Genomic DNA, 12,099 nt, shown 5'->3' on the forward strand with positions numbered 1-12,099 from the left:
CTAACTACACATGAATGACATGTTAAATTCTGATTTGATGGAAAATGTTTTACTTGTAAACAAATTAGCTTGGCTAATTAAAGCAATCAAATTAGTTGTGAGGTTTATTAAACAACAGCAAAAAACGAAAACAAACAAACAAAAAAAACCCAATATGAATGTTAGTTTCTGATAAGCCAGCAAGAATACACTGTATATGTAGTTGGTTGAGATGTCAGCAATTTTATTGAAACTGTTCTTTGAAGTCTCCATAAGTTGACACAAAGAATTTGTATTTTGTGTTTTCTCCCTCTCACACGCATCCATATGCTCCCACTCACACACACACACCCACACACCCACACACCAACCATTCCTGCACAGTGTCTTATGTTGGCCTGTAAACAAGCAGACAGACACATACACGCAAACACACCCACACTGCATTCCACTTGAGAGCACATATAGAGCATGAGAGAAAAATTATACAATAATTTTACACAAGTCCAGCACATGTCTTCCCCCTCCACAGCCTGTGGGCAAACTGGTTGTTCAGGGCTTCCATTAGCTTGTCTGTCCACAGAAAATGTCCATCTGCTCTGGGTCCTTTGTTGTGAAGAAAGACAAGTTGTTTTTGTTTTTTCTCCTGTTTTTTTTTTCACCTTCTGTCCGTCCGCTCTGCTCTGTCCAGAAACAGCAACACTGACAGCGTGGAAACCAGCTTTGCAGGAGATTTTTTTCAGCATTGAATTCAAAAGATTGTCATCGGAATGCTGGAATGTCTTACTACAATCTATGCTTAGATAACGGTACTGTACTTTAGAGCCTCAGAAAAGATCTTAAAGAGTCCGCTTCTGTTTCTGGTTCTCGTGTTTCTTAATCTAAAAAAAGTACAAGATGATTTGTTTTAAGTTGTACTCACTAGATAGAAGTTAAGTTAAACCCTGTGAAAATATTGATATTCTTGTTAAAGGCACAATATTCAGCCATGAAGAAAGAGCACACTGCTATTATTGTGTCCTGTAGAAGCCTATCTGGTTTTGCTGTTTTTTTGTTTAAAGCCCTGATAAGACAAGCAGTCCACATTTGTCCAAACCATCAAGTTGCCATTACTATACAGCAACAGTCCTGGGGAACTGGGGAACTGGGGAATCTGGGGAAAAATGTTTTACTTTTAACCATTTAGATTTTATATTTTCACATTTTTTTTTGTTTTGGACATACTTTCTATCAGTAAGTGGGAACATTGCTACAGACAGGTTTTAAAGGAAGATTTCCAAAGGCTCATTACCCACTTGATTTTGTACCCATCTCTTTATTACAGAGATTACAGGTGCACTCACTTTCAACCAAGTATGTGGTTTAGATAATCTGGATAACAGTTGGTTTGTTTACAATCTGTCTGATCGTCTGACTGCTTGTGTTTCCTGACCTCAGCAAGTAACTTGGTTAGCATAATATTAGTATAGCTGATAGAAAATATGGCCAAATCTATGAAAATAAGGTCCAAATTGTAATAAATTGGAATTATCCTTGAGGGAGGGGAACTCCTGTTGATCCACCCTGAACATTCACATCCCACTGTGTTCAAACACACTGGAAATTGGACCAGAAAATTAGAAAACCTGCCACAAGCAAAGAAGTGATCCCTCCTTTACCATTTGCATATGTCTCTGCCAAAGCCAGCGACTCTTATTCCCCATTTGGTTTGCAAGTAAGCAGATGACAGAGAAAGCCAACAAAATTGTGACTCACTAAGACTGTATACTTTATGGGCTATATAAAGGCAGCAGGTTCAAAGTTAAACAGTGAAAGGGCTAGTACACAAAGAAACATCATAAGAATGTTTGCTAAGGCAGACCCTCTCAGGTCTATCAAGATAAGAAGAATGCGGGAGATATCAAGTGACTCAGAGCTTAGGGTGGTGGATGGGCACGTGGCCTGCTCAATGTTAACACGATTAAAAATTACTGTCTTACTATCACAATCTTTCCCTAACCATAACTGGGTGTTTTAGTTGCCTAAGCCTAACCATACAGTACTTACAGTAACCATTGTTTATTTGTCATAACCACAGCCTTTCCTTAACCATAACTATATCTTGTGGATTTAAATTATTCAATGTAATTGCCCAGTAATTAATTATTATCTGGTGACAGGGTTGGCACAGTAAAATCTGTGATGCACTGTGGATGACTAGGAAACTGCTGTCTTGTTTGTGCCATCATGGTGGTACAGCTGGAACCAGGACTCATCAGTTTGTGGCTTAAATACCCCGAGGTCATAAACCAAACATGGTTGCAATTGCACATGCCAATGGATCAGGTGACAATTGTTTGGCAGGTATTAATTACTGGCTTACACTAGGTAACCTGTAGAGCAACACATTGATACGAGCACCAAAGCATAAGAAGACCGTAACATGGTAGCTGGATTTATCATGATGGACACTTTCAACAAAATAATGCTCCCTGTCATGTCAAAGAATGTCCAGGAGTTGTTTGAGGAACATTCAGATGAAATGACCATGACTGACAACAGGTTAAGTCATTCAATCATTTCTTTTAACTAATGCAGCATCCAATAGATGAACAGACACATATATTAAAGGAAAATCCTGAATAAAAGAGCAGGGGAATATAAAGAATGTAATGTTTCTATTCAGGTTAGGAGGGCTCACTGAATGCTTTGATGTAAATGGTGTGAACATATTCTATGGCCTTCACAGTCACCAGATCTCAAGCCAACTGAGGACCTATGGGAGATTTTGGAGCAACATGTTAGACAGTGCTCTCCACAGCCGTCATCAAAACACTAACTTAAGGGATATATTTTGGAAGAATGCTGTTCATCCTTCCAGTCGAGTTCATCTATGACAAGCAGCACAGAAGCTGTTTCATTACATCACATTAAATGTATGTTGATGACACTTTTATCCAAAGCAACTTACAATAAGTGCATTCAACCATGTGGATACAACAAAGTCATGTTCTGGAGGATCCTGGAGCAAGAACACCTTACTAACACACTGGATGATGATTTTCTTTTTCTATTCGTCACACAAGTGTAGATGTTACTTAAGTGAAAGAAATATCCTCATCACATGTTAGACGTGAACTTTCATGGACTGTAACAGATTAGGCAGGAAAGGGAGTCAACAGCCATTATATTACCTTTATTTAATCAGGTAATTTCATTGAGGTCAATATCTCTTTTGCAAGAGATATCTCCTGTTTTTCTGTGCATGGCAACTATGGTATGGTTAAGTTTAGGGCAAGATTTTGGTTATGGCAAATAAACTATGGTTAAGGTGGTGGTGAATATAATTCACGATGAGAGGAATCGTCCAAATTGGCTACTGAATACATTTTGTGTGATGCTACTTGTTGGACATACTTACTCTTGCTCTCCTCACCACTAATTTGTCTTCAAAAATGTATTTTGAACCTGACTGGTACTGGAGCTGGGGCAAATTTGAACAACTGATCCCTAGCCCTGACTACATAACCCTTATAATAAGCTGAGAGGTAATCCACTGAAAAATAAATTATTGATCTCTTGCTTGCCCTTTAATTATGTAACACATTGTATGTACAGTATAAGTTAAGGTATCTGACAAAAATGTTCAATAATAGTCTGTAACACCAAGTGTTTCAACACCAGCAGCGTGTTTTATCAGGGCTTGATTTTGAGTGTGATTTTGAAAGCGTGGTCACATCACTGGTCATTCTTTACCAGATTTCTTTTAAAGAAAATTACTGTGCACATGCTCACAGATGTTGTGAGAATAGCGTAGGTGCAAATTTGACTACATTTTGTTTTTGAGAATTACTTAAAAATGCAGTGATTGTTCGAAAGCCTACAGTATAATGATTATATTACAAAGTGGCTCCGTAGAGCCATGCTAAGCTTCTTTTTTTACAGAAATGAAAAGAAACTGAGTTTGGTTTACAGTGCAAAAGGATTTCAACACAATGATACATACTTAACTGGTCCATGTATCATCCCAACATTCAATTATTCCATTCAATCTGGCAAACGGAAAACAGAAAAACAGGTCAATAGTTTTTTGGGGGGATTTTGTGGGCATCAAAAAATGAAAATAACTATGTTTTCCTGTTTTCATATTGAAGTGGTTACTCTAATAAAATAGAAAACCAAAAAACAAATCTATTTTTTGTTTTTAAGATTTGTGATTCCTGCGCTTAAAGTGACCACTGCACGCACCTCACGGGAGCACACAAAGTGAAAACATTGAATTCATTTTTCTTTTTTAAGCCTACAAAAACCCAGAAAAAATGAAATCTGACCCGTTTTCTTGTCAGATTGAAGGGAATAATTGAATAATTGGATGATACACAGGCCCAAACTCCACAAAAATGACCTTGAGTTTAAACCAAACAAGGATTACCTTATTACGATGGAATTCAATCAAACATCTTCTGTTAATTAGCTGGATGAGCTTCACAAGATCATGTAAAAACTGTTTTACTTACCTATTTTTGCACTGGGCTTCCCTTACTCCACTACTTTGTTGACCTTATAAACAAATAAAAGTTGTGTTCCATTCACATGCAAAAAGTGAGATAACAGAAGGTAAGAAAAACAGATAGAACAAATGAAATATCATAGCCCGTAATGTTCGAGCCACCAAAGTTTTTTTGGCAAGTTTGGACTTACTGTGTCTTAAATTCCATATTATTTTTATCTATATCTATTTTGTATGGATGAGTACAGCAAAAGTTATATATATATATATATATATATATATATATATATATGTGTGTGTGTGTGTATGTATTAAATTGTATTTACATTGCAAAGACATCCGATATTACTCATTCCAAAACAGGATTTATACAAATGGACTAAACGCTCCTCTATTTTCATCGCTGTACAAGACCTAGGTAGCTTTTCAAACAAATCATGAGCAGTGGTGCTGCCACACAGGCTCACTACTGCCAGCCTAGTGGACATAGTAAAGCCAGTAGACGAGGTTAAAGAAGGTGAATGTGATGGGGAAGACGACACGGGACCATTTGTCTATGGCGTTGACGTCCGTGAGGTCGGGGATCTTGACTTTAAGCTGCGAGGCCCTCCTCCGCAAGCGGCCCTTCTTGTGGCCCATTGGACGGTCAATGGCCGGTCGTCCATACAGGTCTCGGCTAGTCATGGGCTTGCGATACTGTATGCTGGCGCTGTCGTAAGAGAACATAGTAGCTCGAGGGTCATTTAGAGCACCCATCATATCTGCTCCACCCATCTCACTTGTTAGGTTGGTCAGGAGGATGTTGCCATGAGCATCAACCTGAGGAAGGAGGTCAACACATTTCATTAAATTAATTTCGTAACCAAAATCTAAATAGACAGCAAAGTCAAAGGCTGGATCCCTTACAACAAGCAGCATCCTATTTAGGTGAAATATCTGGGAATTTAAACATTATGTCATGCACTGCCCTATAAGACAGAGATAATGGCTCAATGGCACCTGACGGCAAACTGTTGGCTTGGTGTGTCTGAGCTCTATGATGTCATTAACCCAACAGTATGAAAACTTTCCCACCTGCACTTTGTTGCTCTCCAGTCTGCTCTTATTCTCGTTGTTGGACTTTGCAGCCTTTTCTGCTACCTTTTTCTGTAGGTGAGGACCTCGACCGAAGAAGATGTAGTTGACAAAGGCGTACTCCAGCAAGGCCAGAAAGACAAAGACAAAGCAACCCATGAGGTAAATGTCAATGGCCTTTACGTATGGGATCTTGGGTAGAGTCTCCCTAAGGTGGGTATTGATGGTAGTCATGGTCAGCACCGTGGTTATACCTGTGGACAAGTACATGTAGAAAGAGGGGATGGTTAAAAGGAGGTCTTTTGGCAATACTGCATACTGAGGGAACACAATAGCTACAGAAGAAGTAAGGCTTTTATTAGCCTTTATTACAAAATAACCATCATATACAGTCTGTGGCTGTTAAGGTTTGGCGATCATTTCCGGTGAGTACCAGCCTGCAATTTTGTACTTGCAAAACAGTCCTTATCACCATCACATCCTGAATGTATGCACACATTTTTTGGTCAATTCATCCAATATTTTTGAGATATTTTGTTCTGGACCAAAGTGGTGAACCAACCAACATTGCCATCCCTCATCACTAGTGTTGCTAAAATGCACTTGCCAGGCGTAAATGCAAAGGCCACCCATAACTGATACAGATACCATTCACATGTTATCAGTTATCTAAATAAAACCTCATATTTGACTGATTGTCTCAGGTGATGTGAGTGTAGTAACAGGAAAAGGACCCAAATGCAGATAACTAGGCAGACTGGTATAGCTCAGGGATTTATTGCTACAATTAAGATATATACAGGCTTACAGGCAGCTGCAGGCAGGCAGGCAGACAGGCAGGTACATTTCAGTCTGCCTGGAGGGCTTTTGGTCAGTACACTCTGCCCTGAGGGTGTTGGCAACTGAGCATTCAGACAAGGCAGGCGGTGTTTACAACCCAATACTTTTTTTTGGAGGTGAGTGCATTATACTTAAAAGGTACCTGTATAATTAAGTATGGGACACGACATGGATTGGAAGGTGCATCAAGAATTGCCTTTTTTCCTGTACAGTCACAGTGAAAAACCACTGCTAAAAAGATTAGGAGCTGACACAGTCTTCATTCTTTTTGATGCTGCTGACTGATGCAGAAAGCGGAGCCATCTATTGATGCTACTGCTTTCAGATGCAGGTAATTTAGAGTCTCCTGCCCACCTGAAATTTGGGAAACTGGAGCAGAGAGGGACAGGACAGGACTCAAACCTGGCATTGTGACTCTATGAGACAACAGTGCTGATCCACTGTTACTCATTAGAGTTTATGTCGTCAAACACGTCCAGTAATAGTAAATGAGCAGTTAGACTGAACGAGTAACAGGTCTGGTAAAAAAAAAAGGGCAGATGGATATTTTTAACAGTTAATATTGAACACTGTTGTGGAGTATCATCTCTTCTTATTTAGGAGAAATTGCTATTGGAAATAACACTTCTTTTTTATCTTCCCTCTTTGTTAGGACTAAGAGTCTACAGCCTGGGACTAGTTACATAAAAATAGACCTAGTCTTAAACTTACATGAAAACACCAGGCACTCTTCCGAAAACGCAACTACTACAACTGTCCATGATGGTAAATCAACAACTAAAATTGCTGCTTGACATCAAAGTCTTAAAGTTTCAGCATGATAAATGGAAGTTGGAGATGCAGTTAATGAAAGAGTAAATATGTAGACTGCATTTCTTTTTGTTATGTTATTTAAAGTGTTTCATCTGCTAATTCTCAATTGCTCATTGTTATTGGGGTTTTAATTTAGTAATTTATTGAATTAGCATTATATTTGCCATGTTTTCTTTAACACAAGTTCTAAAAATAAACTGAGACAATATTATTTATTGTTTGTTACTTATTTAATTTCTTCATGTAACGGAATGGACCCTCTCTTCTTACAGCATTTCCCATCTTCATCTTAGAACAGCACTGTGTCCTAAGAAAGTTGAACTCTCACCAATGTAAAATTTGCTCCTCTTGTCCTTTTTTGTTGCATAAATTATCAATATACCTGTGTCTTTGTGTCTTAACAGATTGTTGGCATAGCAACAAAGCTCTCACCTCAGGCTTAGCCAGGGGGAGTTCATTTTGACCTTTTTATGGTAACTGACACACTCCAGCAGGCTCTGCAGCCTTAGTGGAGGCTACACCCCCGGATTTTATACATTTCCATCTTCCTCAACACTTTAGGAGAGGCGGTGGTTTAGCTGATTTTTATAAGAAGTGCTCTCTCATTTCCTTTGGTAATTTGCCTGATGCTCTCTTATTACATATCATTTTCCCTTATAGTGTATAGACCCCCAAGGTAAAACAATTTTATTACTAAATTTTACAGAGTGCTTATTCAGGGTGACTTTAATATTTATGTACAGTATGTTGCTCTTCATACCCAATGTCTGGTGAGTTCCTAGAACTAGTGGAATCATTCCATCTTTTACAATCAGTTAAAAGAGCTACACAATCCAAAGGTCATATCCTTGACTTGGTACTTTCTTCTGAATGTAGAGTTAGTATATGTCTTTGTATCAGACCACAAAGCTATTATTTTTAAAGCTCCTTTTAACCCTGTTCTTCTCTTTAAAAATGTCACCCCATCACTCTGTCCGGCAATTTTACAGCTGACTCTGCAGCCAAATTCAGAAATGTTTTTCTCCCCATCACAATACTTCCACAAAATTCGGATTAAGTATTAACGTCTTTCAACAGTCACTGTTTTTCCATTCTTGACCACATTGCTCCAATGAAAATCAGAAAGCTAAAATCGAACACCCTCCCTTGGCTAAATGATCACATCATTGATCATTTTAATTATCTCGAACCCTGAAATGATAGTGCAGAAAACTTTACAACACTCAACACTTAAAGAATATGTAAAACTACCAGTAAGAAGTAAAAGAGGAAAGATCAGCATATCTTTCAGAAATAATATCAAAAAATAACCATAACCCAAAGTCTTTATTTAAGGTCATCAGTTCTGCTCTCAATGGACCAACCAGTACAGAGCTCCAACCTAGTAATGATTGGACATTTCACCAGATCCACGACATCTAACCCTCAACAATAATCCTGTTTCCTTCACCCAGGTTCAAACTATTAGCATCTTAGCAACCGGCAAATACATTTCTCAACTGAAATACTCTACCTGTGTGTTAGACATTTTCCCAACTAGATTTTTAAAAGAGGTATTCCTCACTATTGGTCCTTTTATTTTATTGATTGATTGATTGATTGATTGTCTTTCCAAATTGTCTCAAACTTGCAATTATACAACTGCTAACCTAATATGGAATACCTATTACTCAGTAATTACAGACCAATTTCTAAATTATCGCTTTTATCTAAGGCAGCGGAGAAAGTCATTTTAAAGACAATTAATCTCTTTTATAAATAACAATCATATTTTTAATAGATTTCAGGTTTTCGCCCTTGTGAAGGTCTTTAACGACTGACTAATGACTGTGGAACACCATTTAGATCAGACAGGCTACATCATTAGGTTCTTTTAAATCCCCTCTTAAAACTGTCTTTTAAAGCGTTTGTGAATATTGTAGTGGGAAAATATTTAATATGTTGCTGGGTTTTATCATCCCAGTCTTGTCATTTTGTATATTTTCTAACTATATTTTATCCCCTGATGTTTTATGATTCAAGTTTTGGTTTTATTGCTGTTTTTGGTCTTTATCTGGTGTTTTAAGTACTATATAAATAAAGTTTATTTATATAATATATGCTAAATTCTTTTGATCTTAGTGTTGGCATGATAACATGCTCATAATGACAATACTAACATGCTGATTTTAAGCAGGTATAATGTTTATATTCATCATCTTAGTTTAGGGTGCTAGCAAGTTAACATTTGCTAATTTGCACAAAACACAGTGTTTGTCATTAGTTTTGCAGGTATTTGGTCACATATGAAGATTTTGACCTGAAAAATCTCATGGCAATCCATCAAATGGTTGTTGAGATATTTCAGTTTGGACCAAAGTGGTGGACCAAAAGACAGACGTTGCCAAATAGAACCATGCCACTTGCAAGACTAAAAATCATATCAGCAAAAATAATAGCTAATCTGTAAAGAATTGAAAAGTCACTGACCTAAGGCTACTCTGGCAGCCGAGGCATCATAATTGATCCAGAAGGAGACCCAGGACAGGATGGTGATCAGGGTGGAGGGCATGTAGGTTTGCAGGATGAAATAGCCAATGTTCCTCTTCAGCTTAAAGCTCAGGGACAGGCGCGGATAGGAACCTGTGAAACAAAAAAGTACAGGATGGCTAAAGTGGGCTAGACATGACTAAAATAAAACAGGAAGCCATCTTTACAAGGTACATTTTTACCGGGTTCCTGGTTGATCTGACCTGGGAATGCTGTGTATGAAGATGTCAATGGAAAGGTTAGAATAAGCTGCGTCACCTCACAGTCTAGGGAAAAAGCTGAAGGAGAGCCAGCACTTACTGACTGGTGTTTGTTCTGTAGAAAGGAGAGCTTTTGCAAATTCCATGGTAACTACTTGAAACCACAACAAAGGTTATATTATGTGTGCCTTACATTAATACATTAGCAGGAAATGGTGGTAAATAGTCCCGTTGAGGTGAGTAACCACAAAATGTCAAAGCGATCTGAATAGAAATTGGTTTCAGCAGCTGATTCATAACATCTTTGATTTGTCAGATATATAAATGGTGTGGTTGAAGATAATCTGACACTCATCAATGAAATAAGTAAAGTTGCAGGAGCTAAAGTAGTCATATGGATGTCACTGAAACAAAATAAGGATGATCATAACTCTCATGGAAAGTAATAATTTTTTATCTTTCCCATTTTATATATTTTCTCTGCTAAGGCATGTCTGGCTCTTTTAACTTTGTCAAAATATCTTGAGAATGTTTTTAACTTGATAAAGAAAGTACATTTTTGACCATGTGAATATTCGTTATAAATAATCCTAACTCAAGGTCCACTTGCAAGCTTGGCCTACTGTCATCATGTGACCTAAATGTGGAACTTTGGTCTTGTGATAACAGGTGGATGTATATTGGGCGGAGAACATAACCCCTGTCTATGTTCAAAGTGCCATTCATCCATTCCCCAATCATTTTCTCACAAGATTACGACTCAGCTTATTTAATAATGATTCTAACAGTATCATATGTATAGGTATACGTAATCATTTTTTCTCTGTTCTCCTCTAGGGTTAAGAGCATGAAATACTCAAAAATCATGAGCACGATTTGGTATGTCTTGACAACGAGGAAATTAAAGAGGTGGAACATGACAGTACCCCATTTCTCCACTGCAGTTTGGCTGCAGCCCCGCTCGAGGAGTTGTCATGTCAAGCACAGGCTATCTTCCATCCTCACTGAATCCCACATCTTGTTCTCTTTTCTGCCTACTAGGAGTCGCAAAGATGCACCCTCATCACTACTCTAATTATCTTTCATATATCCTACAGAGTAGTGTACTCTGTGCTGTATAAGTAATCATAATATTATACACAGGATTGCAGATAATTAGTCAAAGATTTATAAGAACTTTGTAAATGTAGTGCCTCAAATCACAGAAATATTAAATGTACAGTTAAGACAACTTTATCTGTGCTCGATTATTTTAAATATCAGAATAGCCAATCGGAGCAAAGGCATCCCCATTATTCAATTAGGCAGAGCAAAGGTATGGTTTTGTGACCCCACTTTTTGTCTTTTTAAAAATAAACGTATCATCATAAAGACCCAGCAATTAGTTGATTATATCTAAGTCGCCTATATCAGTGATCATTTTACTATTTTCAACAACTGAAACAAGTAATAAGAAAAATAACACAGTTTTGGACCACCCTTTGAGTTGGTTCAGTCGAACTTGGCGCTGATCATTTGCCACAACATGCTGTCAATCACAGTCTGTCAAGCCACACAGGGTTACTGACCGTCTGACCGCTGAAAACTGTCTGAAAAGATGGGTTTAGCATATGTTGAATGAACCTGCAAGGCCCACTGACTCCAGCCAAACTTTAAATTAGCTAAAAGTAGGATTGTACTGTCGCCAAAATGCCCAACCAATTTGTGAGTCAATGCAAGCTAACTTTGCCAGACCACCCAACGTTAGCTTGACAGGATTTGGATGTGGAGATGGGACGAATCAAAGAGTGGGCTCTTTTAAGTGTAACGTGGCTACAGTGGTTAAATTAGGCCAGGGCGGTTTCTTCGCAGCAGTAGAGAGCATAGGCATCAATGAGGTGTTGCGAACAACAGAACTTCTGTATGGAGCGTTTTGTCAGAGATGTTCCGTAATTCGTTTATGCGCTCTCCCTCCTTGCTGTCGGCGCATGGAGAGCTACCTTTTTTCCAGCTCTGCTCCTAGCTGGATTGTTACAGTGCATAACTTTCATCTCTGCTTTCTCACACCAGTAGGCTTTATTTTGTTCCCAACCTTCACCCCCTCATGGAGAACGGCAGGTATTCTACTGTGCGGTGCCACTGGGGTACATATGGCCGATTGTCTGGTCTCAGTCCAATTTATATAGAAAGAATCTT

The 12,099-nt window shown here is 38.3% G+C and overlaps 1 protein-coding gene across 3 annotated transcripts in view; it reads right to left on the reverse strand.

The window, feature by feature from the left end:
* Nucleotides 1-4,945: 4,945 nt before the first annotated feature.
* Nucleotides 4,946-12,099, reverse strand: part of gabrb1 (gamma-aminobutyric acid type A receptor subunit beta1) — a 67,957-nt gene continuing 60,803 nt past the window's right edge. Inside the window, exons 7-9 of one of the 3 annotated variants that reach the window (XM_070920996.1) lie at nt 9,665-9,817; nt 5,543-5,796; nt 4,946-5,287 (exon numbers count right to left, since the gene is read on the reverse strand). In XM_070920996.1, coding sequence (XP_070777097.1) covers nt 4,946-5,287; nt 5,543-5,796; nt 9,665-9,817 — 749 coding nt within the window. Of the gene's footprint in view, nt 5,405-5,479; nt 5,797-9,664; nt 9,818-12,099 lie in introns of all 3 variants that reach the window. The other 2 variants (XM_070920999.1, XM_070920998.1) reach the window with 2 other exon arrangements.

This window comes from Enoplosus armatus, chromosome 15 (genome assembly GCF_043641665.1).
Source record: "Enoplosus armatus isolate fEnoArm2 chromosome 15, fEnoArm2.hap1, whole genome shotgun sequence".
Classification (NCBI taxonomy): domain Eukaryota; kingdom Metazoa; phylum Chordata; class Actinopteri; order Centrarchiformes; family Enoplosidae; genus Enoplosus; species Enoplosus armatus.